The sequence below is a fragment of the Daucus carota genome, chromosome 5, assembly GCF_001625215.2.
Source record: "Daucus carota subsp. sativus chromosome 5, DH1 v3.0, whole genome shotgun sequence".
In the NCBI taxonomy this organism is placed as follows: Eukaryota; Viridiplantae; Streptophyta; class Magnoliopsida; order Apiales; family Apiaceae; genus Daucus; species Daucus carota.
Genome location: NC_030385.2, coordinates 44,257,594 through 44,282,341, shown reverse-complemented (window position 1 = coordinate 44,282,341; position 24,748 = coordinate 44,257,594). Strand labels below are relative to the sequence as shown.

The following is a 24,748-nucleotide window of genomic DNA, read 5'->3' as shown; positions in this document are numbered from 1 at the left end:
TGATTAAAAGAAAATGATAATATTCTTAATAAAAATATAAAAAATAGTGAATCTTGTCAGAAATAAGTGTGCAACTATAAAATCCCGCTGGCTGGACATTTAGGCAGCCAAGGATAGCCGAGTTCCGAGTTACAGATATAGTATAATGTTAGGCAAGAAACTAATCACGGATAAAAATTCACATGTCGGATGCAGCCAAGGAAAACTCTCAGTTCAGAGTTTGTATAATGTTATGCCAGCAACCACTGTTAAGAACCCTTTAATCTTATTATTAATGTAAAACCTATTTGTGACTGCTAAGTCTACAAAAAGCATTATATAGTACAGCTATCCATAAACAGTCTCATCCATGTACATGTTGTACCAGGATGATACAATGGCAAATAATAATAAATACAACATTCTCCATATAATGGACTGGCACAGCAATGTCGGATTTCAACTTCTAGGATGAAAAACATGTCACTGATTCCATTTTAATCTACTGGAACCTCAACTTCCATCTTCAGTCCGGAATTTCCAAGTATCTGCAAGCAGCAGAACCCTTTTATGATCAGAGAAAGTCAAAATAAAATAAATTATATAAATTCTCCAAATTAGGCAAAAAAGCAGCTGTACCCAGAAGCCACTGCTGGACTCTATTCACAGGGCCACCAAAATATTTGCCAATTATCAAAATACTCCCTCCGTCTCAATTTTATAGGTCCAGTTTGGGAAAAAAAATTGTCCCAAAATACTTGTCCCTCTCTTCTTTCAATACAAATTTATCTACATATTAATTGTGATTTTTTTGAAACTCAACATTATTCTCATTTCTCAATGCACTAAATCACTATATTTATTGTGATTTTTTTGAAACTCAACTATATTCTCACTTATCAATGCACTAATTAATGATACATGAGATAAGATTCCATCTAACCAACTTTTTTCTTAATATGTGTGTTTATTCCAAAATGAACCTATAAATTGAGACGGAGGGAGTAATCCCTATTGAGTCAACAGTCAAGAGCATACACCAAGGACCACATGATGTTTTCTGGTTATTATGTTCATCCATATTGGTAATTTGGATAAATTTCAATCAAGTTGATTAATTTTTATAACTTGATCAGTTTCTGTAAACAATTTTCTAATTTATTTTTAGTGTAGCATGTTTCTATGTCTAAATAGATTCAATGTACAGAAGTATATTCTCTCAAAAAAACTGGGGTGCATTAAATAATAAAGGGTTTTGATATTCTAGAGCACAGCGGTAATTTATCCATATAACCTATCCTGGAATCAATTTAATATGCTTGCAAACTCGAATTGATGCAAATTTTCTATTTTTTTTTAAAATATAGCGGCGAATTCCATAAAAGCATTCAAATACGATTTGCAATATTACTTGTCAAAATATCAAATGAAGCACATCAATCAACCTGACGGGAAGTCAATCCAGCCGCCCATACAATATAATGACATATATTACCTTCATGAAGTCAGCTAAACCCAGGAAAGAATCCTTTTTGTAGCCTGCTTCTTCTAAAACATGAGTCAGAACTTGCTGAACAAAACTGGACATTGTTAGAATCATATGTTTTCAAAGACATAGCATATGGCATCATCATATAATTTGAAGTTAGTTCACAGTTGATCCTAACATCAATTATCTTTTTCTGATAAAATCTATTAATAACAAAATGTAATAATGTGAAAAGTCAGCAAAGCCTGATGTATCACCTCTGTTAAAAAATTATATCAATGGAGCTGTAATTATATTGTTATATGTTCTTGAACGAAAATCCGTTTCGAGTCAAAGATTCAAACTAAGAGGATCGAACATTCATGTTTCCTGGTCATAATATGTAGATAGAAAAGAAAACTGTTAAACTTTTTATCTCATCCATATTGGGGCGGTAGAATTCTGTCACTATTATCACATTTCAATGTCATAAAATGGCCTATTCTGGAACTAGTTCGTTTCTGTTTGAGTAGTACTGTTTGTTTTATGCAAAATAAGTTAGTGATGCCAGATAAGGTGGGATGAGCAAGTGAAAGGGGAATAAAGAGCAAAGGAAGCGGAAGAACAATGCAAAGAGGTACATTCACAACTTAACAATTTCAACTGATAAGGCATTTATTTTGTTCTCATATACATACCTCCCTTTGTTGTTCAGAAATAAATTGCCCTGTCAAATCCCGCAAAACATCCAACATATCGTTGAATGCAACCTTTCCATTGCCATCCAAATCATAAACCTTAAAAATGACTACAAAGAAAATAGAAACAAATACCTTACAAGAATAAAGTGGAGAGTGTGATAAAAAGTAGATTGTAGATGCAAAAAAAGATGTGATAGCATAAAGATGCATTACTACAAATTAGAGAAGATCACACAAGTCAAAGATTAAAGTCATTACATTCCACTTTTTGTTGCAGGGTTGCCCGGGAACTAAATGCAGACAAGAAAGCAACAAACTCTTTAAAATTCAGTCCATCCACCATGCGGAACAATCTCTGCACATAAACATACAATATTACACATCCATCACTAGTTCCACCCTTAATAGACGACACCCAACTCTACACAAATCTAAAGTCATAATACAGATTGTTCCACAATTCAATGAAAAAGAAGGTACAGCTTTACCTAATCCCATACAAAGCGCAACCAAGATTTACAAGACTATGCTCCACATACATTCGTAAATCGCATAAATTATCACTTAAAAAGACTAGACCTTTACCTAATTCCATATAATGGGCAATCAAGATTTCAAGACTATGCTCCAATACATTCGTAAATCGCAAAAATCATCACTTAAAAAGACTAAACCCTTACCTAATTCCGTATAATGGGCAATCAAGATTTACAAGACTATGCTCAAAAACATTCGTAAATCGCATAAAGTATCACTCAAAGTACCAATATCTAGATGCATTTTCCACCTGAGAGAGGGGATTGACAGCGAATTCGGGGACGGAGAGGAACTCCTCAGCAGAAATAAAGCCACCCCCGTTGCGATCCAGCTGACAAAACCTCTGATACAATGATGCTATCTCTTGCAAAGAAACTACATCACAATCAAGAAAAACAACCAAGGAAATAAACAAAAAGGTCAGACACCCTCAAAATTAACTCAATAGCAAACCTGGGTTTTTGTTAAAACACATGAAAATCATACTTACAGGTGTGATTGCAGTGTTCTTGGACTTCTTCAATGTCATATTGAGTGAGCATCGAGGAGGTGTTTCCCATTGTTTTTCTTTATCTTTTTAGAAAATAACACAAGAATAACGGGATTATTACGAGTTGTTGTAATAATAATGGTACTGGTAGATTTTGATTTATGGAGGTCAGGGAGCAACTTGAAAGGTGTGCAATTAAGTAGGTAATCAAGAAAGCGCCCCCCTTTGTACAATCGATGATCGGCCCATCGGCCATTGATGTAAACTTCTCAGTACATCAGTAATTTTGTCGGACTTTTTTTCAAAAATATTATAATTCTAAAATAGTTTAAATTATTTTTAAAAGAAAATCATATATATAAATCATATATAAAAATTATTAATTTTGATCTATTTATTAAACCTTAGTAATGGAATGTATCAACCGGAATTCTAATGCATTAACAATAACTTATATATCTTAATCGATCTTATATGATTTTAAAAATAATATTTTAAAATCTTATAAATTATGATGGGATTTCAAATACATAAAATATAATGACAATTCAATAAAATCATTTATGAAGTTTACAATAATCGATCAGTATTTGAAAATCATTTTATTATATATTTTTAATAATCGCAATTGAATATTATTAAATTTATAAATATTATTTAAAATACTAACCGAATATCCTTATATTTATAATATATAATTAATGTCCATTTATATAGCCCAAAGGCTAATGCTATTGTACCCCGAAATTTATCTCCGTGACAAACGTTAATCAGGTGGTTTTCATGCATAATAGATCCCGTTATTAATACAGTAATTGTTATTTACATTGTCAATCGATAAGGTTGTATTCAATTGAAATTTTAAAAAATTTATTCCATTCATGAAATCTGAGTATATATGATTCGGATTTTAAAAATTGTATCAAAATCTTGGGATAATTGAAATTTTAAATCATTCAACAAAATTTGGTGATATTCAATCAGAATTTTAAATTATGCTTAAAAGTCTAATGTTATTCATTCGAAATTGTTTAAAATCCATTAAAATCTGATAGTATTCAAGTGATTATGAATTTTTTTGAATTTAATAACACGATGAAATTTTAAATTATGCTTAAAAGCCTAATAGTATTCATTTGAAATTGTTTAAAATCCATTAAAATCTGATAGTATTCAAGTGATTATGGATTTTTTTGAATTTAATAACAGGATGAATTTTGTAAGATTGTTCAATGTATTTTAAAATCCCATTAAAATTGATGAGAAGCATTGTGTTTAAAGACGATATGTATATTATTATTTCATTAAAAATTTGAAAAAATCAAAATCAAATACAATTTATTAAAATCTATAGACTAATAAAACCAGTCGAATACAATTCTCAAGATTTAAGAATAATTGATTTTTTTTTAGATATTTGGTTTTTCCATTAAATTCTTACAGATCTTTTAAATCCGAATTGAAATAGGAACGAATTTAATGAATGATTTTTTACAACGGGTATACATGAATTTTCAAAAATCAAGAATTTTAATATATTCGAATTGATTATTCCCTTCGGTATATTGGGAAAATTAAAATAATCGACCTTTCTCGGCACAAAGACACCTATAAATTAGACGAAAGAGACTTGTATCGCAGTACTGCAACTCTTACTTGGGGGAGAGTCGTCGGACGTGCTTCACCGGAGAAATTTTCCGACCAGCCGGAACGTCAAATCTCTTCTTCTCCTCATGGTAACTTCTTTCTCAAGCTTATCATTATTCTGTATCTATATCTAATTATTTCAGAAAATTGATTACAACTTTTAATTAAGCTGTCTTTGATTTGTTGAGCAATTACTGATTTTATTCACTTCCGATTAATTTACTGTTATCTTGATTATTTCGGGGTGAATTGATGACCTGGAATTGTAATTTATCGGAGCTAATTTTTAAAATGAGGGTTTGGACGAAAGTCACGCAATTAGGCCTGAGAATAACATTATTTGATGTTATACGTCCTTGATGAACGTGGGGGTTTTGTTCCGCGTGTGGCGGGTTTTGTTTCTGAAAGTATGTTATGTGGTATTTAGGGCGGGCGTGTATCTGGTGTTTTGGTTTGAATTTATTCGAATTTGCTGGATTAAACATGTAGGTAGGTTATTGGATGAGAATAGAAGGTTTTATACGTTAACTCTGGTGTCTTGCCGATTTATAATCTCTGGCCCACTGTCGGCATATATATATTTCTTGCCTGCTAGAGATTATTACTGTGTGCTAGTTGGGAGTCGTGGTTTTGACTCAGTCATGGTTCTTGAGGAGTCGTGTTTGTAGCAAAGTTGCTTGAATTGCCCCAGAACAGACGGACCTTGCCTCGTGCAGGATGTGTTCTGCATCCCTGAAATGTCTGTGGGCCTCTTTCCTTGTGTCATGTGGTATTTTGGCCTGCACATGTTTTGGTACTTAGTATTCTTGATTGATCTCTCTTGAAATTTGCTATCTAGGGCATTCTCACTTTTTAAACATGTAGGTATTTTATCGAGTGATGATAGAAGCTTTTGTACTTGAACCTTTGGGTTTTGTCAATCTATGATCACTGGTCCACTGTCAGCTAAAATAATTTTTTTGCCAGCTTGATATGCACAAGGTGGTAGTTAACATTCTAGATATATCTATAACAAGTTTTCCTTGATGCAGGCTATGTACATCCGCATCAAGCGTAGCAAGACAACCTATTTTATGCAGTGTGATCCAAGCGAGACTATCATGGACATCAAGCAAAAGGTGTCTGCTCTTATTGATCAACCAGTCAATGATCAGCGTTTGACTCTTATGTCAACTGGAGAGGTGCTAGATGATTCGAAGACCTTGGCTGATCAGAAGGTATCAAGTATTAAGCCTTGCATGTCCAGAAACAATCTTCATTTTTCATAAAGCGCCACAAACTTTGTTTGGATAACCTAGATTCTTTCTTATTGTTTCTTTTTTGAAATTAATTAATGATGCCAAGCGCCGACATATACGTTGTGATTCCTCTTTTTTCTCCTCCCAGGTTGAGAATGATGCTGTTGTGGCACTGACGTTGAGAAAAGGTATTTTTTGTTAAACTCTTACATGGTTCATTGGGGTTTAATGCACGTTTGCACACATGTATCTGTTATGTTTTACTTATGGCGTTCAATATGTCACGGCCTCTTCCATAAATAGTTTAGCTGCTTTTATGAGATTTCTGAGACCAAATTTTCTTATATGCGGATAGTCCTAATGCATTAAATTGTAAGAATCGTAAGATACTGATGCATAGTAGAGAAATTTCCATTTCGCTATAATAGTTTCTCTGTTATTTAGAGTGCATATATCGAGTCTTGTACTCATCAACACTTGAGAGAATATGGAGATGAACCTAGCTCCCCCACCCAACATCTCTCTTGTTTCTTCTTCTCATATTATTTCCCGTACTGGAATGATTAGATTTTAACAATTTATTTTTCACTGATTGTAATACTTACTTTGGACCACATCTTGGGTTTGATCAAGGCTTGCTAATGTTGATTGTTAGGCAAGATTTATATATCAATATATTCCAGGGCATGTTCAAGATCATGAAAATATATATTCCAAAACTAGAAGTAGGAGTGGTCATTTATTTTTCTTTTACGTTTTGTTATGAAATTGTTTCTTTATTTTTCCTATGCAGTTTTAAATACAGAAAGTTGCAAAAGTAAATTTGGATGACTATTACCTGTTTCTGGCATATTTAGTCAAACTCAAATTACCTCAACATTCTAATGTTTATTTTAAACATCTTAATAGCTTCTTACCCAGCTTGTTTGGTTTTCCAGATGACAATGAATTCGAGGAGGTAAACATTGTGAGGCCAGTTGATTTTTTTAAATCCGGCGATGCAGAAGGTGCTGGAAATTGGTAGCTGCAGAAACAGACAATGTCTGATAATATTGGCTACACATATTAGTTGTTTGGACGGCCTTTATGATATTAGACTTTTTGTGCTACAGATCAGGGATTTATAATTAAGTTTCAATAATGTTTGTACCATACTTGTTTTCTATATATGTTATATCATGCTGGAAGAGGTTTTAGACTGTCAGATAAATCTTTACCTTAGTTTTATAACTATAGTATCAAGGTTTTCAGTTATATCTTGGTGAGACTGTGGAATATGAGCTCCCCACAGGAGTTTATTACATATGTGATAAACGCATATCATTTATGTCTGTACAGGACTCCCGTAGTTGTGCCAGCTCTTCTTGATCTACTGAGCCGTTTAGAAGAGCAATAATCTTTCTCGAGAAGATGAGAATGTCGGGCTTTTATTGATATGACCTTTTCGCTGAGATGAATTCTGAATTCATTCATCAATAATTTAGGATGCCTTTTGCTGCGTGTGCTATGATACAAGTACTTATATTTACGTTAGCAGCTTTCTAGAACATAAGAGTGACAATTTTTCGCTGAATGATACTGCAGCAGCCGTCTATATTCAACAAAAACTTAGCGCTAAGCTGTCCGGTGCGGTTTTCCTTCACGGAGGGTATACTACTACCAACACATGTATCTTAGCAACCTAAATTCATTTATATTTATAACATATTTTTTGAGACAAAATAAAGCCCATCTCAGTTCATAACATATTTTCGAGCAAAACTGAACCTATTGCAATTTTAGATCACAAGTTATTTTTATTGCATGGAGATTACAAAGTTCTTAGAAGCAGGTCAGAAATTGAAAATATTATCAATACAATCTAAAAGATTCACTAAACTACTAAAGGGAAGTTGTGACAAATGAGAGTAAGCGACGCCGTTTTGACAAAACACAAAACTCCCCTTATCTTCAACCTTAAACCCTTCCGCACTCTTTTATTACAGAACTCCAACTCCAGATATGTCAATTGTTTCCAAGCTCATAACCCCTCTTCACTTCACCTTAAACCCCCCAAATTGTAGTCCCAAATACCCATTCTCAAGCTTCAAGCCCCTCACTGTTCAGTGTGGTAAGAGGACTAAACGGACAGGAAAACAAAGGTACCCATCAGAGAAAAGGAAGCTGAAGCTGAAAACAAGTGACCCACTTAGTGTTGAGACCAAACTTGATGGGTTTTGGAGGTTGTCTAAGCTCCAAGTTTCGGTTTCTGATGATCCTGGCAAAGATTTTCTTGGCCTTTGTGATGCTTTGCTTCAAGAAATTGCTAAAGTTATTAAATTCCCGGTAATTTCTAAATACCTTGCTAATATAGTGCCCAAATTTTATGTTTTTATGCCAATTTATATGTGCATTAGTGTCTAAATAGTGTATTCTGTGTCTGTGTATGAGGGGGGGGGGGGAGGCTGTGGGAGAGATGGATAGATAGATAGAGAGGGGGAGAGCCGAGAGGGAGGGAGGGAGAGAGGAGGGGGGGGGAGAGAGGGAGAGGGGTGAGACTTGAGAGAGAGAGATAGAGGGAGGGAGGGGGGGAGAGAGAGAGAGGGGGGGGGGGGAGATAGGGAGGGAGGGAGGGGGAGGGGGGAGAGATAGGAAGGGAGAAGGGTGGGACCTGGGAGAGTGTTTGTGTTTAAAACGTTATCTAGTTTCTAATTGCCAATGCATTGTATTTGTTATGTAGTATTTAATTGCTATGCATTGAATAAGTTTTATTTTTTGTGTTTATTTGAGTCGTAAGGTTTACCTGATTGCTTACGCACTGTAGTGTTTTGACTTATTAACCTTTACGGTTTCTTCTTTGTGCTGTAGGTTGCTTCCATGTTGCCACCAGAAGCCTTTACTGTCATTCGGAAATCTTTTGATGCTAGGAAGGTTGGTTTTTTGCAAGTTATGGTCTGATTTTCCTGTACCCACCCAGATATGCTCACATATGTGTTGGTTATTAGTTATAAAAAATTAATATGCTCACTTTTTTTTCTATTGTTCTCAGATGCAGAAGGAACCAACCTTTGTGTATACAGTGGAGATGGATGTTAGCAAACTGCTAAGATTAGAACCACGTACTTGGGACTTCATCTGTGAGTTGGAACCAAGAACGGGGCTAATAGATCATATGCCTTATGAAAGAGTTTCTGGTGATTTAATTGGCATAATAAATGACAGTAGAAATGCCAGTGAAGCTACTGATTCTGTAGGAAGTGGAAACCACAGTTTCCCGGGAGGGTTACACAAGGTCCCAACTGCTGAGAAGCCAAAAGTTGCAGTGGTCGGTAGTGGGCCATCAGGCTTGTTTGCAGCTCTGGTCCTTGCAGAATTTGGTGCTGATGTAACCATGATGGAAAGGGGTCAAGCAGTTGAACAGAGGGGTCGTGATATCGGTGCATTGATAGTTCGGCGAATTTTACAACTGGACAGCAATTTTTGCTTTGGGGAGGTTATATCTTGATTAAAGAGTTTTATTCTTTTCGCTTAAATCTTTGTAGTTCTAGTGGCTGTGTTTGAGGGCATGTTGGTAGTGTAGTGTACCGACATTATAAGTAGCATAATCACTTCTGTATGATCATATCACAATACAGTAAACCATTCATACAATTAAGTACGAGTGATAAATTGTTTACATTCATATATAGATGTCACAAACTCCTGCATAGACACCTGTAAATAACTAAACATATTAGCATATTACCAAGCAATTGAATACGCAAGGGATTTGGTATCAAAATGACAGTTCTTACATGCAGTTTTTTGAATTGTTATTGAAGGACCAACCTGATAAGGGCATTATATGTCAAATTTGGAATGCATTTTTTGTCCTCATAAAAAATGCTTTACTCTCACACATACACACACTCATAGTTTTCGACTTCAAGTTGTCATTATTTATGAAGGACTTATGGGTTACAGGGTGGTGCAGGTACTTGGAGTGATGGAAAATTAGTCACAAGAATTGGAAGGAACAGTAGGAGTGTACAGGCGGTGAGCATCCTTTTTAATTAAAATTTACCTATTTCGTATCGCATACATGTATTAATGTTCGGTAATCGTTAAGTTCCTGCCATTCTTAGGTTATGAAAACTTTGGTTCGTTTTGGAGCTCCTGACAGTATCTTAGTTGATGGAAAACCACACTTGGGAACTGACAGATTGATTCCACTACTTCGCAATTTTCGCCAGCATCTACAGGAATTGGGGGTAAGAAATCTCTCCACATGCTCTGAAGTCTGATTTTGTTCATTTAGCCGTGTCTTTCTCATTATTTATGAATATTATATACTACTTGTATACTTAGGTCTCTATCCGGTTTGGAACGAGGGTAGATGATCTGCTTGTAGAAAATGAGCGTGTTGTGGGAGTCAATGTTTCTGATTCAAGAGAAAGCTTGCTACTGGATAACCAGAATTTGAAATATGATGCAGTTGTTCTCGCAGTGGGGCATTCAGCACGTGATATATACCAAATGCTTCTTACTCATGAGGTGGACATAGTTCCGAAAGATTTTTCCGTAAGTTATTATTGATTCAATTAAGCAAAAGTGATTGGCTTTATTGCGCTCCAATAATGTGCGGTTACAATTAAAACAAAATAGGTGAGTAGTTTGACTATACACTATACAATACTCAAGACAAATCATATAATAGGGTGCTGTACGAAGTCGTGGTTCGGGTTACTTCTATATTGCTACATTAGTCATTAGTGCTAATTTGGTACAAATTCCTCTGATAAGAGCAAGTCCAATGCTAAAGTTAAAATGGCTATAGCCATAGCTATAATTTGAGACCAAAAAGTAGTTTTTGGTCTTAATTTACAACTAGTGCTCCAATGCATAATTCTAAAAAAGGACCAACTATATTTTTAATCTAATTAACTTTTCACCAAACTCCTTAAAATTTTGTTGGTTGGATGATGTGGCAAAGATGACTATAGCTATCTTTCGTCCTAAATATAAGACCAACTATCTATTTATGCATTTATAGGACCAGGTATAGCTATGCATCGGAGTGGTGATTTTGTAACCTTAGTTCTATATTATAGTTATACAACCAATTATAGCTATGCATTGGACTTGCTCTAATGTGAAGTTAGCTCCAATAGTTTTTTGGAGAGTGAGTGTTTGATTTACTTAACCTAAAAAAAGCTTTTGCTTACAGCACACGAACAATGTGCGAAGAGAGTCGTCCTAATTAAGTAAATATGTTTTGTTGTTTTACTGAATACATATTCTTGTTTTGCTGATGCGAGTACTTTTGCATGCTATAAGATTGGGGAGAAAAAATTTCCCAGTGTACTACTTTCTGAATTGTGAATAAATATACTTATTAGACTTGCTATTGATAATCCTCAAACAACAGATGAAGTGTGGTTTTAATTTTATGACTTTGTTTTTCGAGAACCTCTTACTTATATAATATATTACATTGTCCTGTGCATAATATTGTCTTTCACCTCTAATTGAACATTATGATTGTTCAAGGTAGTATAAGTAGTTTGTTGATTTAAGTTTGCAACTCTAGTTCCCTTATTATGACTTGTGATGAGCAGGTTGGTCTGCGGGTTGAGCATCCTCAGGAACTAATAAACAGCATTCAGGTTTGTAATTCATCCTTGCATTTCTTTTTTAAACAAAATCAATTATTCTTACCAGAGGATAAGTGCCAGTGTTTGCCGATCATATTTGGAATGATATTTCTTTCTTGTCAAAGGCAAACAATGTGAAAGTATCTGTAAATGTGTGTGTGTGTGTGTGCCCACATGCATATCCAGGCACATTCCGCGTTAAACATGGTGATGACCCAACAATTAAAACATGATTTAATGTGCAGTACTCTGAATTATCTGATGAGGTTCTTAAAGGACGTGGAAAAGTACCAGTTGCTGATTACAAAATTGTTGATTATGTTGATGGAAATAATAGCTCAGTGACAACTAAGCGTAGTTGTTACTCGTTCTGCATGTGTCCTGGTGGGCAGGTAAAATTTTCTTTTCTAGTAGCATGCATAGAAATCATACTGAACAATATGAAATACAATTATTTTATGTTGTATTGCACTGCATTTTTAGTTACTGCAAATATAGTAAGTTAACAGAGTGCTTAAGATTTACGTCAAATTCTTTACTTGGTATGTTATTATTTGCAAGCGGCAAGATGCATGTTATACACCGCAACACGTAAGCTTAGACTTTCAAAATAGTGTTACTATTTATCTACTAATAAAATATTGAAAAAAGAAAAGAAAAATGAAAGCTTACTTGCTATATATAAAGGTCTACCTGCTATTAGTATTTGCCCAAGTTAACATTATATGGGCTGAAGAGCTATTTATTACTGTAATTTCCATTTCCAAGTTATTTATTGGTTATTTACAGGTTGTTCTTACCAGTACCAAGCCATCAGAACTCTGTGTTAATGGCATGTCTTTTTCTCGACGTTCATCTAAATGGGCGAATTCTGCTCTTGTGGTTACCGTCTCAGCAGAGGATTTCAGTTCCCTTAATTTTCAGGGACCTCTTGCAGGAGTTGACTTTCAGGTACAATATGGTATATAGTTCAACTATTATGGTTTATGATTCTCAAGCATAAGCTTGTAAACTGTTTTACTAGCGATGTAGAAAAAACTTAAAATCCCCCTTTCAGTCACTTCTAGATTATATACTTTTTAGCAGAATCCAGAAGTATTTGGAATATGAGTATAAAGTTGATTGTAGAAGGAATCACGATCAATTTGTTTTATGGATTGACAGATCATATTTATATATGCTTCTTTTGGCTGCACCAGCAGTTTCTGTATTTCTGTAAAGGCAACTTGTTCTTAATCGTTATTACAATTGGTGCATATTTACATTACAGAGGGAACTTGAGCAGAGAGCAGCTTTACTGGGTGGTGGCAATTTCGTAGTCCCCGTGCAAACTGTTCCTGATTTTCTGGAGAAAAAGTTGTCAGGTAGGATATATTATTGTTTACAGTTTTCCCTTCACCAAATAATGTACGTACCAACCTTAATGGTATTATCTTGTCAGCAAGTACATTACCGTCATCAAGTTATCGCTTAGGAGTGAAGGCAGCAAATCTCCATGAATTGTTTCCTTCTCATATTACAGAGGCACTGCAGCACTCGATTTTAAAGTTCGACCAAGAGGTCACTACTTCTCTAGTTTTTGTATTTCCTTGCTGAGTTTAACAAATAAACCTTACATTTTTCTTATATATTTCAGTTACCTGGATTCATTTCCAACAATGCTCTTCTTCATGGAGTAGAGGTAGTCTTGTCTTTCCTTATTTCTGCTTCCTCACTTTGCTCGTTTACCTTTTGCCATAAAATTCATATGGGATTGTGCACTGCTATAAATTAAAAACATATATTTGTCTAAACGAGTTTACCTTTTATGAATTATGAATGAAGTCACTGTATTACTTTAAAATGTTCTTTACTATTTGGATTAAAATATCTCCTTGGTACAGACGAGAACCAGTTCTCCAGTCCAGATACCCCGAAATGTAGAGACTTACGAGTGCACATCATTAAAAGGCCTCTACCCAGTTGGCGAAGGTGCAGGTTACGCCGGTGGAATTGTTAGTGCAGCAGTTGATGGCATGTTCGCTGGTTTCGCACTGGCAAAAAGTTTAGGCCTGTACCAGGGCAGCATGGAATCAGTTTTGGGCAAGTCACAGAATGCTGGTGTTGCAAATTACTGAATCCTATGCAAGTCACTTGACAGATACAACTCTAGGAAAAAGAAGTTAGGCAGGTTAGGTAATTCAAATAAATTAATTCAAAGAAAGAAAAGGAAAGATTCTCTATTATTTTTAGTAACTGTGATATATGTGGCAGCCTAATGATAATATCTGTACCTTAACCCTATGAGTATTTTTGCAATACTATACAACTTTGAAATAATTGGTAGGGCTCCGGCTCTCTTATAAACTTCAATTAGAAACTATATAATTATAATTAAAAAGTCATTACTCATTAGTATAAAGTAACAAAGTTTCAATTGGATAGCTTAATCCTAATTTTTTTTATTATATTTAGAAGTGCTACAGTATTATTCTGCAGAAAATTGTTTGAGTTTTTCACGTTCAAGGTTCAACGTTTTTTTTCTAGCAAGATGTATGCTAGTATCATTCGTATGTTCTGATCACGCCGTTAAAAAACCAAATGTTAAAATTGGGAGTTTGAATCAGGTTTCGGGCGGTGTGCCCAAAGCCAAGTCATGTAAAGACATAAACAGAGACTGTGATAATATTATACTAGCACTGTAATAATATTATAATGCCATCTGCAGATGAATCCACTAGCTAACCCTAGCAAGCCACACTGATTGAGCTCATGTTGTTTTTACATCACTTTCTCCATCAAGCTCAATAATGGCAGCCTCTGCTCAGTCCTACTTGCTCCACTCCCTGCCTTTCAAACACACTCACACCAAACCAAGAACCCGATTCATCACACATGCATCCTACAGCATCTCCGGCAGGAAGCTACGCGCTGCTGTAATCGGTGGTGGCCCTGCCGGTTCATCTGCTGCTGAGTCTCTTGCCAGCGGCGGTGTAGAGACTTTCTTGTTTGAAAGAAGCCCGTCTGGCGCCAAGCCATGCGGCGGCGCCATTCCTCTTTGCATGCTCGACGAGTTCGATATCCCTATCGAACTCGTTGACCGCAAAGTTACTCACATGAAGATCATCTCACCGAGTAACCTCACGGTTGATTTTGGGAAGACACTTAAGCCCCATGAGTTCATTTCTATGCTTAGACGCGAGGTTCTTGACTCGTATCTTAGGACACGCGCTGAATCTAAGGGAGCCACGGTTGTGAAAGCGCTTGTGACGAATCTTGAGGTTCCGAAAGCATCAAATGAGCCGTATGTTGTTAATTACATTGCGGAGAATGAGCGTAAGTCGCTGGCGGTGGATGTTGTGATTGGTGCTGATGGTGCTAATAGTAAGGTTGCGAAATGTATTGATGCAGGGGATTATGCCTGTGCTATCGCGTTCCAGGAGCGGATCAGGCTGCCTGATCATAAAATGAAGTATTATGAGAATCTCGCGGAAATGTACGTGGGGAGTGACGTTTCCCCTGATTTTTACGGTTGGGTGTTTCCTAAGTGTGACCATGTTGCAGTCGGAACAGGGACTGTTTGTTCGAAACAGAACATAAAATTGTTTCAACATGGTATCAGAAGCAGGGTGACCCCGAAGATTCAGGGGGGTGAGGTGATCAAAGTGGAAGCTCATCCCATACCCGAGCACCCGAGGCCAATCAGGGTCCGAGGCCGGGTAGCATTGGTGGGAGACGCAGCAGGGTACGTGACGAAATGCTCTGGAGAAGGGATCTATTTTGCAGCGAAAAGTGGGAGAATGTGCGGAGAAGGCATCGTGAGAGCGTCCGAAGGAGGGTCAAGAATGATAGGCGAAGCGGATTTGAAGAGGGAGTACTTGAAGGAATGGGACGCGAAGTATATAATGACATTCCGGTTTCTGGATTTGCTGCAGAAGGTGTTTTACGGAAGCAATGCAGCGAGGGAAGCCTTGGTGGAACTGTGTGGAGATGAGTATGTGCAGAGGATGACATTTGAGAGCTATTTGTACAAGACATTAGCAAATGGGAATAGATGGGAGGATGTGAAGATGCTTAGCAATACAATTGGGAGTTTGATTAGGTGTAAGATTGTAGGAACTCAAATGCAAGGTCTTGATCTTGCTAAGTTAGCTTCAACTTTCTGATCTTCTTGCTGTAAAATGTTTGTGTGCCCACAAAATTCTAGGAGGTTCGAACCCGTGACCTACTTTTAATAACATCATCGAACTTGATCGTTGGGCAACACTTGATTATAGAAATTTGATTATCATGCCAAACCTGATTTTGAATCGTAGGATTAGAAACAACACAATAACGAATTTTCTTGTTTTTGACAAATTTTAAAGACTCGACATCTTATGAAAAAAATAATCAGGCATTTTTTTGTCTCCGACAAATGTTGAAGAACTCAACCTCTCATAAAAAAACGATCATAGGTATTTTCGAATTTCGAAGACTCGACATCTCATAAAAAAAATGATGAGAGATTTCTTGAGCTCGATGAATTTTGAAGACTCGACATTTTATAAAAAAACGATTACAAGTGAGATACTGTTTCTTGTCCTGTTTTAACAAACGGTGGTGAGGGGCTTGAGGGCGAGTTGATCGCAGCACAATGGTCCCAACCATAAGTAGCAGGGCCATGTCTAACCACCACCAGTTGAGCTGCTCACCGTTTTGAGTTTTGACCAAAGTCGTCAACCTTTTTTCATTGCAAATGATGACCGAGTTTGGACCACCTTAATTTAAGGAAAATGGTAATAATTCGAGAACGTGGTTGATTCTAGCCTTTTTCCCAGCCGACCATAATCTCTCATTTTATAGTTTCTAATTTAACTTCCCGCCAGACAGAATGGTCCAGCACTAGGGCATAACTGTTATGTTGTGTTTGGTTGAAGAGAATGGAATGAAATAAGTAAAAATACTTAAAATTAATAGAGATAGGAAGAAAGTTTGAAAAAATTTTGAGGAAGTGCAAAATTGCTATAATGAGATTTGAGAATAGGAGAGAATGGAGCATTCTACCTCAAATTGGAGGTGTGAATGGAATGGATGAAAGAATCAAATTTCTTAAAAATTGTTCATAAAATAGTTCATTTTTCATTCCATTCCTTCGGGAATCATTCACCCCAACCAAACACAACATAACACAACATTAGTTGAAGAGGTGCATTCATCTGCATTGTTATGTGGAATCAACTGTTCGCAAATAGATTAATTCGATAATTGCGTGAGGCCGGGCGAATGTTCAATTTATTTGATTTAAACCCAACTCAATAAGATTTGGATGACTGAAGCTAGGATAGTGTTATATTTATATTATTCCAACCCATTTTTTAATATTTAACCCATTTCTTCCGGTTTCTAGTTATGACATATATTTTCAAATATCTAACAGGTACTGATTATCGATTAATCCTGTTACGTAACTCATCGAACTAATGTAACATTCAATTATTATTCAGCTAATTATTTGATAATTTCTGATTTCCTCTATTTCATGCCTTCAATTGCCACATTTTATGCTAATAGGAAAAAATATCAGTCTAGCAAAACAAATTTTTTTCATTGCACGGTATACGCAGCCTCCGACGAACGGGCCCTCCAAACTTGAACTAAAAGAGTGGTCATTCTTATGATTTGTGAATAGAAATCCAAAAACAAACGCAAGGTAGAGAGGCAAAAGAGCGGTATTTGTTGAAGGTGTCTCGTAGCAAAGCCAGGCCACGAAGAAAGTGAAGGAAGCTTTACAAAAAGTTTCCACTGATTTGATGTTTCATGTTCTACTTGATTTTCTACTACCCCACTGGTCCTAGTTCTTGATGTTTAGTTTATGCTGCTCTCTACTACACGCTTTCATTATACCACTTATTAATCTTTTTATTATCCAATAATAACTTTTTAAAAAACAAAGTCTTTTGGAAAAGGTTTTGTACTATAAAATTTATAATTATTATTCACTACTTATTTTCAGTTATAATTGAAATATAATTATTATTTATCACGAAATGGATATTATATTATGAGTTCTTTACGGGCTTCAAATCTTATACACAATTCATGAAACAAGAAATATGTTCAAAATATTAAAAACAACCTCTCCCACTCGAGGAGACCTGTTTTTTTAATCTTTTTTCTCCAATTGGATTTTTCTTCTAGCCGTCCAAATTTAGGAAATTGTTAAATTACAAATATTATATCTATTTCTTAAATTTTGAATTATTCAAATGATATTCTTATATAAAAAGTTTGTTATAAAATTTTATAGGCCCTATATTAATTACACGACGTTCTAATTTTAAAATATCAAAATCGAGTATTTTTTGATGATGGAAATTACAAAGAAATCTAATAATCATAAATTAAAACAATATATTTTTATTAATACATTCATCTAAACAATTGAATAATATTTTCTCATTTTCATTTGAATTATTTTTAGAAAAAATATTATCAAAGAGTAATTTATCATTTATGATTAAAATTTGATCATTTTAATTTACAACTCTCTCAGTCCCATTCGCTGATTATATATATTGAGTGTGTATATGATGATGAAAAAAAAATGTAAGTAAGTAAAGAAAGATAAAAAATGGGTAAAATAGTGCGACTAATTTATATTTTAATAATTAATTTGAGATCGTGAAAGAAAGTAGCGTGTAATAATATTTTATATTATCAAAAATAATTATTTTTAAAATGTAAATGGGATAGATAAAATATTATTTTTAAGCGAAACAAGTACTCTGTTCTCGACAAATGAGAACTCCAACTCCTGCAAATTTATTATACTAGTGTCACTTGCACATCATATAAAAAATAAATAACGTCTTTATTGTTTACGTTTGAGATAGAGAAATCGAGTTTTTAATCTTCCTGTAATTTGAGCATCACTATAACCATAAACTAATCTTATACAACTCAAAAAAACTAGGAACGGCTAAAACAGTTACCAACCAACAAAAGAAGCTTAAAGTGGCTGTTTCTTTCGTGAAAATTAATGTAAACAAAAAACCAGTAATATAATAATCACATTATTACAAGTATATATATTAGTAGTAGGTGGCGCGAAAATAACGTCCAGTTCTCAACTGCAACCTCCCCCTCTCCACCTCTTTCATCTCATCCTTTCTTCCCCCACTAATTCCACACACACTCTTTTACATGCAAAAACACACACAAAAAACACACACAAAAACACATATTCCACGTAAACCATTATTACAAAAGTACATGTAAAACGAGATTATTACGTGTTCTTTTTTCAAATCTTGATCACGATTATTAAGGGTCGGAATCTTGATCGGAAAAAATCGTACCGGGTTATTGTCAACGTTCATTTATTATTTCAGGTTACATTATTAATTCTCGTTTAATGTTTTGTGGGTTTTTTGTATGCAAATGTTGATGTGTATTAATTGTTTTATTGATTTCGACGTTTTCGTATTTAAAGATTTAATTGTGTGGGTTTCGACGTTGCATAATGTCGGTTTAGGTTGGTGTCCTTGCTAGGGTTCTTTTGTTACCCTTCATGTCAAAAATAGAAACCCAAAAGTTATAATAATTTTTTATTCTGTTCCGATAATAAATGAGCGAGAATCGAATGCAGAACAAGGTACTTCAAGATACAAGTACCGATGTATTATTAATAAGGTTTGGAGTAGTAATTAATTTTTAAATTTTATGCTTAATTTGGAGCTTCTGTATCTGGGTCTAGATTGATTCTTGATTTGTCATAGAGATTAGGGACACAAGATATATATTTATGTTATTTTTCATAATTTGTGTTTGTTAAATATAAAAAAATGAAAGTGCTTGGAAGCTTAAGCACTTGTTTTGTTTGATACTCCCTCCGTCCCCTTTTACTTGTCCCTTTTGAAAAAATAACGCATCTTAAGAAAATGTTAGTTAGATATCTTGTTTTCATACATATCCCTAGTAAATGTAATGAATTAGATAGAGTTGTGTATATATATATGCTAGTCAAACATTGGAAGTTGTTACTTTTTGAAAAAACATACAAAAAGTTGCTTTGAAAAGAGAGGTGGACAAGTAATTTGGGACAATTTTTTTTTTCAAAGTGGACATGTAAAAAGGGACGGAGGGAGTAATGTGTTTAGCTTATAGTAAACTGCAATTTGTATTAATGAGGATGGAGACAATGATCTCTCTCTACACGTGGTCTCCATGTTCATGTCTTTGAATTTGAATTATTAATTATATTTATATACATTTAATTTGTGTTTGAAATCTTCTTCATGGGAATATAGATTTATTACGAGTCACAGGTTAAGCTAATTCGAAATGTTGTTATATTTTATGGGTTTCTCTTGTACTGCATGTTGGGAACTGTAAATAACTATAATTTGAATCTTTTGGTTGTGGAGGATCATTTATGTGACCCTTGTTCTGTTGTGGAATTCAGCAAGAGGAAGAAGAAGCAGAAGAGGTAACAACTAACAAGTAACAACCCTGTCTGTGTTTGAGAGAGAGAGAGATAGAAAGAGAGGGAGAGGGGGAGAGAGAGAGAGAGGGAGAGGGAGAGAGAGATAGAAAGAGAGGGAGAGATAGAAGAGGGAGGGGGAGAGAGATATAGAAAGAGAGGGAGAGATAGAAAGAGAGGGAGAGAGAGGGGGAGAGGGAGAGAGATTGAGTGTGTTTATAGTCCAGCCGACCATGGCACTCCCGTGAGAGTGACAAAAGTTTAGTGACCATATATTAAAAAATATACACAAAATTGGAGTGACAGTACCTCTTATCTTGAGGACTCCCTTCTGTCTTATCTTCCAAAACTCCACATTTCTTGATTTTGTGGGAGAGGGGACTCACCTATTTTTGATTTTCATCTTTCTTCACTTTGTACAAGTGTACCTTAAGAATTATTGTTACTATGGTTATCTCTAGTGGTCACTATTCATATAAGTATGTAACTAGTTTGTTAGTGCCCTGACCACAAGGATACTCTTATGTAGCTTGAAGCTTTAGACTTTTTTCGAGATATATTGTGACTATTGTCTGCCATTTTTCTCTATCTGATCTGTTTGAATGTGAGTGATCATTATATTAGAGAATCTGTGTGCATTGGCTGTTGAATTGTGCTAATTTGGATCTGTAAAGATTATGCTTTTAGTTTCTTTTTGCTTTTCTTATTCCTCTTGGGTCTTTTTGCTTTTTCCTCTCTGTAGTGTTTTACTTTTGGCTGTAAATTTTGTGGCAGATTTATAGCGGAGAAATGATGGGCAGACTTTTGTGGCATTTTGGCGTATAATTATTGATTGTGGGGAGTAATGAGAAGTTGTCGATTGTATGGGATTGGATAACATTGTGGTCTGGTTTAGAGAATTTGGATGAATGCATGTGAGCTAGATCAAGGATCACATAAGCATTTGATGATGGAGACCTCCAGATCACCAGGAGGAGTGGCGGAGAGGAACAGTGAAAGCACGCGGCGGTCTAAGACAAGAGAAGTTCCTTCTAGGTACAGGTCGCCTAGTCCATCTGCAGGTTCTGGTCCTAAGCGCTGCCCTTCCCCGGGTACAACAAGAAAAGCAGTGGTTTCATCAGCGTCGGCTCCAAAGAGGGCTGTATCAGCCGAAAGGAGGAGGCCTGCTACACCACCGTCACCACCAAGTCCATACACACCAGTAGAAGACACAGCAGCAGTTATACAATTGGCGTCAAAGAAGTTAGTGGGGAACCGGTTGCCAGAGGCTTTATGGCCTTCAACAATGCGAAGTCTCAGTGTTTCTTTCCAGTCAGATTCATTTTCTCTTCCTGTTAGTAAGAGAGAAAAACCAGTCTCTCATGCCCCATCAGACCGCACTTTGAAACCTTCATCAAATGTAGCACATAAACAGTCTATGACAGCTCCTGTTTCGCGGAAGTCTACACCAGAGAGAAAGAGAAGCCCTCTCAAAGGAAGGAATTCTAATCATCAATCAGAAAATTCTCGACCAGTGGATAGTTTACATGGTCGACCAAGTGATCAGCATCGATGGCCTAGCACGACAGGTGGTAAAGTATCATCCCCTTCTTCAACTAAACGAACTGATAGCGGTGATAGAACAATGAAAGCTCTAGTTCAACCTCAGCCAGGATTGGCCGCATCTTCTTTAAGGAGAATGTCGCTTCCTAATTGTTTAAGCAAACCTTTACAAACTTCCCCCAGTGATGCAATGAGGCTAATTTCATCTGATGGAAGTGGAAAGATAGAACTGGAGGCATGCCCCACTGAAGATAATGCACCTAGGATACCCAATGTTGTTTCTACAAGATCATCAGAAAGAACCAAAACAGTTACTCCATCTGTCCGGGCTCAGTCTTTACCCACTTCGGGGGCACGCCCTGCATCACCAAATAAAATGCATGTTTCATCAACCTCTCATTCAAGAGGTGTTAGTCCATCTCGAACAAGGGCCTTCACTCCTAGTTCAGCTAGAGGAGTCAGTCCGGCTCCATCTAGAGGAGTCAGTCCGGTTCCATCTAGGGGAGTAAGTCCGTCTCCATCCAGGGGAGTAAGTCCATCTCCATCTAGAGGAGCAAGTCCATCTCGGACTAGACCATCCAGCCCATCTAGGCAATCCAGCAGTTCAACATCTGTACTGAGTTACATCTCGGATATGAAAAAAGGAAAGAAGGTTGCAAGCCACATTGAAGATGCTCATCAATTACGGGTACTGTATAATAAGCAGTTGCAATGGCAATATGTCAATGCCCAAGCAGATGCTGCTCTATATTCACAGAAAGTAACATCAGAGGTTTGTCTTTATATGTGTAGTAATATCATATTTTGTTCTGTTTCTTAGCTACTATTGTGTAATTAATTTTATGACCCGCGTATCAAAACTGCTGCATTTTTTGTATAAATGTGTTATCACTTCATATTCTATCATACCCTGGGGCACTTATCTTTTATGAGTAGTCATGATTCATTGTTTTTATTAACTGTTTGTTTCAACATTGATCTGCAGACAGCATTGTGCAATGTGTGGAGAACTACTTCTGAAATGTGGGAGTCAGTTGCTGAGAAGAGGGTCGATCTCCAAAATCTGAGGCTGAAGCTAAAGCTCAACTCAGTTCTGAAAGAACAAGTAATGCATTTCCTCATAATTCAAGTACCCATGGTCAAACAAATTTATGTACTTCCTGTTCTTATTATACTGATCATTATTGGATTATATTTTGTAGAGAAGTTAGGTGTTCACCATGTAAATTTTTTTCGATAGAAGTCTTAGACCGGTCCTTATATAGCTGATGCTTAAGATATGTGAAGCATTAATGCTCATAATCTTTTGTATCGTTTGTGTTTTTCTTTGTCACAGATGGCATACCTTGACAGATGGCCAATTATTGAAAAAGATCATTCTTGTGCTCTATCTGGAGCTATCAAAGATTTAGAGGCAAGCACTCTCCGTCTTCCAGTCACTGAAGGAGCACGGGTATATTATTTTACTAATTTCTATGTATTTGTTTAAGGAAATTGCTAGTTATTTACTGGAGCTGCTAATTACAGGCAAATATTGATACTGTGAAGGCAGCCCTGTGCTCAGCTGTTGAAGTCATGCAGATGACAGGAAATTCCATCTGTTCAGTTCTTTCAAGGGTAAACTTCGCTATATTCTTATCATGTGTGTGAGTGTGGCTCTAACAGATATGTATATATAAAGTTAAATATGAAGGTGTTTTGGACGTGGTCAAATTACAAGCTCTTGTCGTTGCCTGAGAACTGTTAACTTTGAGTATAAATTTTGAGTCGAACAAGAATAATAAAACCACCCTTCTGTTGTTTCTAGTCGTCAGATCTTGAATTTAGGAGGTTTTATGGAGTGTTACTTCATGCTCTATGTTGCCAAATTCCCCACGAGCTAAGTTGGTGCTCCCTCTGGAAATAGCAGAAAGGAATGTACTGAATCATTGATTTTTAAAGTTTTGTTAATTGAATCAATTTTTCTGTTCACTTCAATTTTGTCCACTCTTGCACTCTCAATGTTATTTTGCACATCTTCTATAGTCTACTTGCAGTCCAACTATACAAAAAATTAGGTTTTTCACATGCATATTGTCGAGGTAACCAGACAAATTGATTTGAGTTGCTAAAGATCGTCTTCCCATGGACTTACAGGTTGAAGGGAGGAATTCTCTGGTTTCAGAACTTGCTGAAGTAGCAGCACAGGAAAGAGCCATGCTCGATGAATGTGAAGCATTATTGGCAACTACAGCAGCTATGCAGGTGCGTGCAATAAGAAACATCGTTATTGCTCTGGAGAAAATTAATTTATACGCCTGGCAATTTATATATCACGACAGATTATATTTAAACATATTACATAATCCGTTTAAATTCTTCATCTTTCGTGTTCTTGCTAAAGAAATGTGCTTTTCTTTATTGATAGGTGGAAGAAAATAGCCTTAGGACGCATCTCTTACAGTTAAAACACGGGTTTGGTGAAGAACATCTGATATACGACGACTACTAAAACACTCCTGGACTCTCCAGACACTAACACGTAACGATATTTCATACACTTCTTCAACAAAAAACACCAAAATGACATGCTTATCAGCCAAAAAGGTCGCGGCGAATTAGTAAATATCGATAAATATTTATTTTCCCAGGAGGGAAGATCTGTAACTGTCTACTTTATTTCTTCATCGTTCCATGGCAAGAGCCTCTGGCTCATCCTGTAATTGTTTTGAGTTATTAATGAAAAGAAAGCTAGAGCAATTGTGTTTGATATGCAGTTCTCACATACAGTTCAGTGGTAACAGCCAACACTGTCAAATTAATAAAAAAGTGTTGTTAATAAAACCTAAATCCACAATAAAAATCGAGATGAATAATGTAAAAAAAAACAGGTCTAAAAGAACAAATTGATGATTAAGAACCGATTAACTTGTTAAATTAATTAAATCTACGATTATTCAATTAATGATTCGATTAATTCTCGATCACTCCAATTAATCTTTCTTTCACCTATTAATTTTAATCTTCGCTTTTACATTTCATTTTTTTTTTAAATTTAGAATTTTTAATTTGATATATACATTAACCTAATAAAACTTTTAAGATATTAATT

The 24,748-nt window shown here is 35.7% G+C and overlaps 5 protein-coding genes across 6 annotated transcripts; 4 read left to right on the top strand and 1 right to left on the bottom strand.

Moving 5' to 3' along the window:
* Positions 1 to 246: 246 nt before the first annotated feature.
* On the bottom strand, positions 247 to 3,432 carry LOC108220575 (uncharacterized). Its single transcript, XM_017394379.2, has 6 exons — positions 3,176 to 3,432; positions 2,936 to 3,060; positions 2,407 to 2,503; positions 2,146 to 2,255; positions 1,475 to 1,549; positions 247 to 527 (listed from the first exon to the last, which is right to left on the bottom strand). The coding sequence occupies exons 1-6, from the start codon at positions 3,243 to 3,245 to the stop codon at positions 477 to 479; spliced, it is 528 nt and encodes a 175-aa protein (XP_017249868.1). The 5' UTR covers positions 3,246 to 3,432; the 3' UTR covers positions 247 to 476.
* A 1,335-nt stretch (positions 3,433 to 4,767) lies between these two features.
* On the top strand, positions 4,768 to 7,270 carry LOC108223622 (polyubiquitin 9). Its single transcript, XM_017397960.2, has 4 exons — positions 4,768 to 4,911; positions 5,854 to 6,039; positions 6,209 to 6,248; positions 6,999 to 7,270. The coding sequence occupies exons 1-4, from the start codon at positions 4,909 to 4,911 to the stop codon at positions 7,082 to 7,084; spliced, it is 315 nt and encodes a 104-aa protein (XP_017253449.1). The 5' UTR covers positions 4,768 to 4,908; the 3' UTR covers positions 7,085 to 7,270.
* Positions 7,271 to 7,974: 704 nt separating this feature from the next.
* LOC108223620 (uncharacterized) lies at positions 7,975 to 13,991 on the top strand. The gene is made up of 13 exons (XM_017397959.2): positions 7,975 to 8,385; positions 8,908 to 8,970; positions 9,089 to 9,532; positions 10,003 to 10,074; positions 10,164 to 10,289; positions 10,387 to 10,599; positions 11,637 to 11,684; positions 11,918 to 12,064; positions 12,462 to 12,623; positions 12,943 to 13,036; positions 13,114 to 13,232; positions 13,309 to 13,353; positions 13,556 to 13,991. Exons 1-13 carry the CDS (start codon positions 8,062 to 8,064, stop codon positions 13,787 to 13,789), a joined length of 2,091 nt encoding a protein of 696 aa, XP_017253448.1. The 5' UTR covers positions 7,975 to 8,061; the 3' UTR covers positions 13,790 to 13,991.
* Positions 13,992 to 14,346: 355 nt separating this feature from the next.
* LOC108220046 (geranylgeranyl diphosphate reductase, chloroplastic) lies at positions 14,347 to 15,915 on the top strand. The gene has a single exon (XM_017393688.2). It carries the CDS (start codon positions 14,462 to 14,464, stop codon positions 15,815 to 15,817), a length of 1,356 nt encoding a protein of 451 aa, XP_017249177.1. The 5' UTR covers positions 14,347 to 14,461; the 3' UTR covers positions 15,818 to 15,915.
* Positions 15,916 to 19,981: 4,066 nt separating this feature from the next.
* On the top strand, positions 19,982 to 24,406 carry LOC108220217 (AUGMIN subunit 8). 2 transcript variants are annotated; one of them, XM_017393921.2, is made up of 7 exons: positions 19,982 to 20,121; positions 20,890 to 22,429; positions 22,643 to 22,762; positions 22,994 to 23,110; positions 23,185 to 23,274; positions 23,794 to 23,901; positions 24,065 to 24,406. In XM_017393921.2, exons 2-7 carry the CDS (start codon positions 21,020 to 21,022, stop codon positions 24,146 to 24,148), a joined length of 1,929 nt encoding a protein of 642 aa, XP_017249410.1. In that variant the 5' UTR covers positions 19,982 to 20,121; positions 20,890 to 21,019; the 3' UTR covers positions 24,149 to 24,406. The 2 variants fall into 2 exon arrangements, with proteins under 2 accessions (XP_017249410.1, XP_017249409.1); XM_017393920.2 differs by lacking the exon at positions 19,982 to 20,121 and adding an exon at positions 20,579 to 20,719.
* The last annotated feature ends 342 nt before the right edge of the window (positions 24,407 to 24,748 follow it).

What these genes read in the sequence shown, in the direction of transcription:
- LOC108220575 (XM_017394379.2), bottom strand. Translation starts at nt 3,245, where the DNA reads ATGGGAAACACCTCCTCGATGCTCACTCAATATGACATTGAAGAAGTC. An exon ending in CTGTCAATCCCCTCTCTCAG is followed by an intron (nt 2,504 to 2,935) that starts GTGGAAAATGCA and finishes GTTTATGTGCAG; the next exon opens with AGATTGTTCCGCATGGTGGA. An exon ending in GTTTAGCTGACTTCATGAAG is followed by an intron (nt 528 to 1,474) that starts GTAATATATGTC and finishes TGCTGCTTGCAG; the next exon opens with ATACTTGGAAATTCCGGACT.
- LOC108223622 (XM_017397960.2), top strand. An exon ending in AGACCTTGGCTGATCAGAAG is followed by an intron (nt 6,040 to 6,208) that starts GTATCAAGTATT and finishes TTCTCCTCCCAG; the next exon opens with GTTGAGAATGATGCTGTTGT. An exon ending in GGCACTGACGTTGAGAAAAG is followed by an intron (nt 6,249 to 6,998) that starts GTATTTTTTGTT and finishes TTGGTTTTCCAG; the next exon opens with ATGACAATGAATTCGAGGAG.
- LOC108223620 (XM_017397959.2), top strand. Translation starts at nt 8,062, where the DNA reads ATGTCAATTGTTTCCAAGCTCATAACCCCTCTTCACTTCACCTTAAAC. An exon ending in TAGTTCCGAAAGATTTTTCC is followed by an intron (nt 10,600 to 11,636) that starts GTAAGTTATTAT and finishes TGTGATGAGCAG; the next exon opens with GTTGGTCTGCGGGTTGAGCA. An exon ending in CTCTTCTTCATGGAGTAGAG is followed by an intron (nt 13,354 to 13,555) that starts GTAGTCTTGTCT and finishes TCCTTGGTACAG; the next exon opens with ACGAGAACCAGTTCTCCAGT.
- LOC108220046 (XM_017393688.2), top strand. Translation starts at nt 14,462, where the DNA reads ATGGCAGCCTCTGCTCAGTCCTACTTGCTCCACTCCCTGCCTTTCAAA.
- LOC108220217 (XM_017393921.2), top strand. Translation starts at nt 21,020, where the DNA reads ATGAATGCATGTGAGCTAGATCAAGGATCACATAAGCATTTGATGATG. An exon ending in CAGTCACTGAAGGAGCACGG is followed by an intron (nt 23,111 to 23,184) that starts GTATATTATTTT and finishes TGCTAATTACAG; the next exon opens with GCAAATATTGATACTGTGAA. An exon ending in TCTGTTCAGTTCTTTCAAGG is followed by an intron (nt 23,275 to 23,793) that starts GTAAACTTCGCT and finishes ATGGACTTACAG; the next exon opens with GTTGAAGGGAGGAATTCTCT.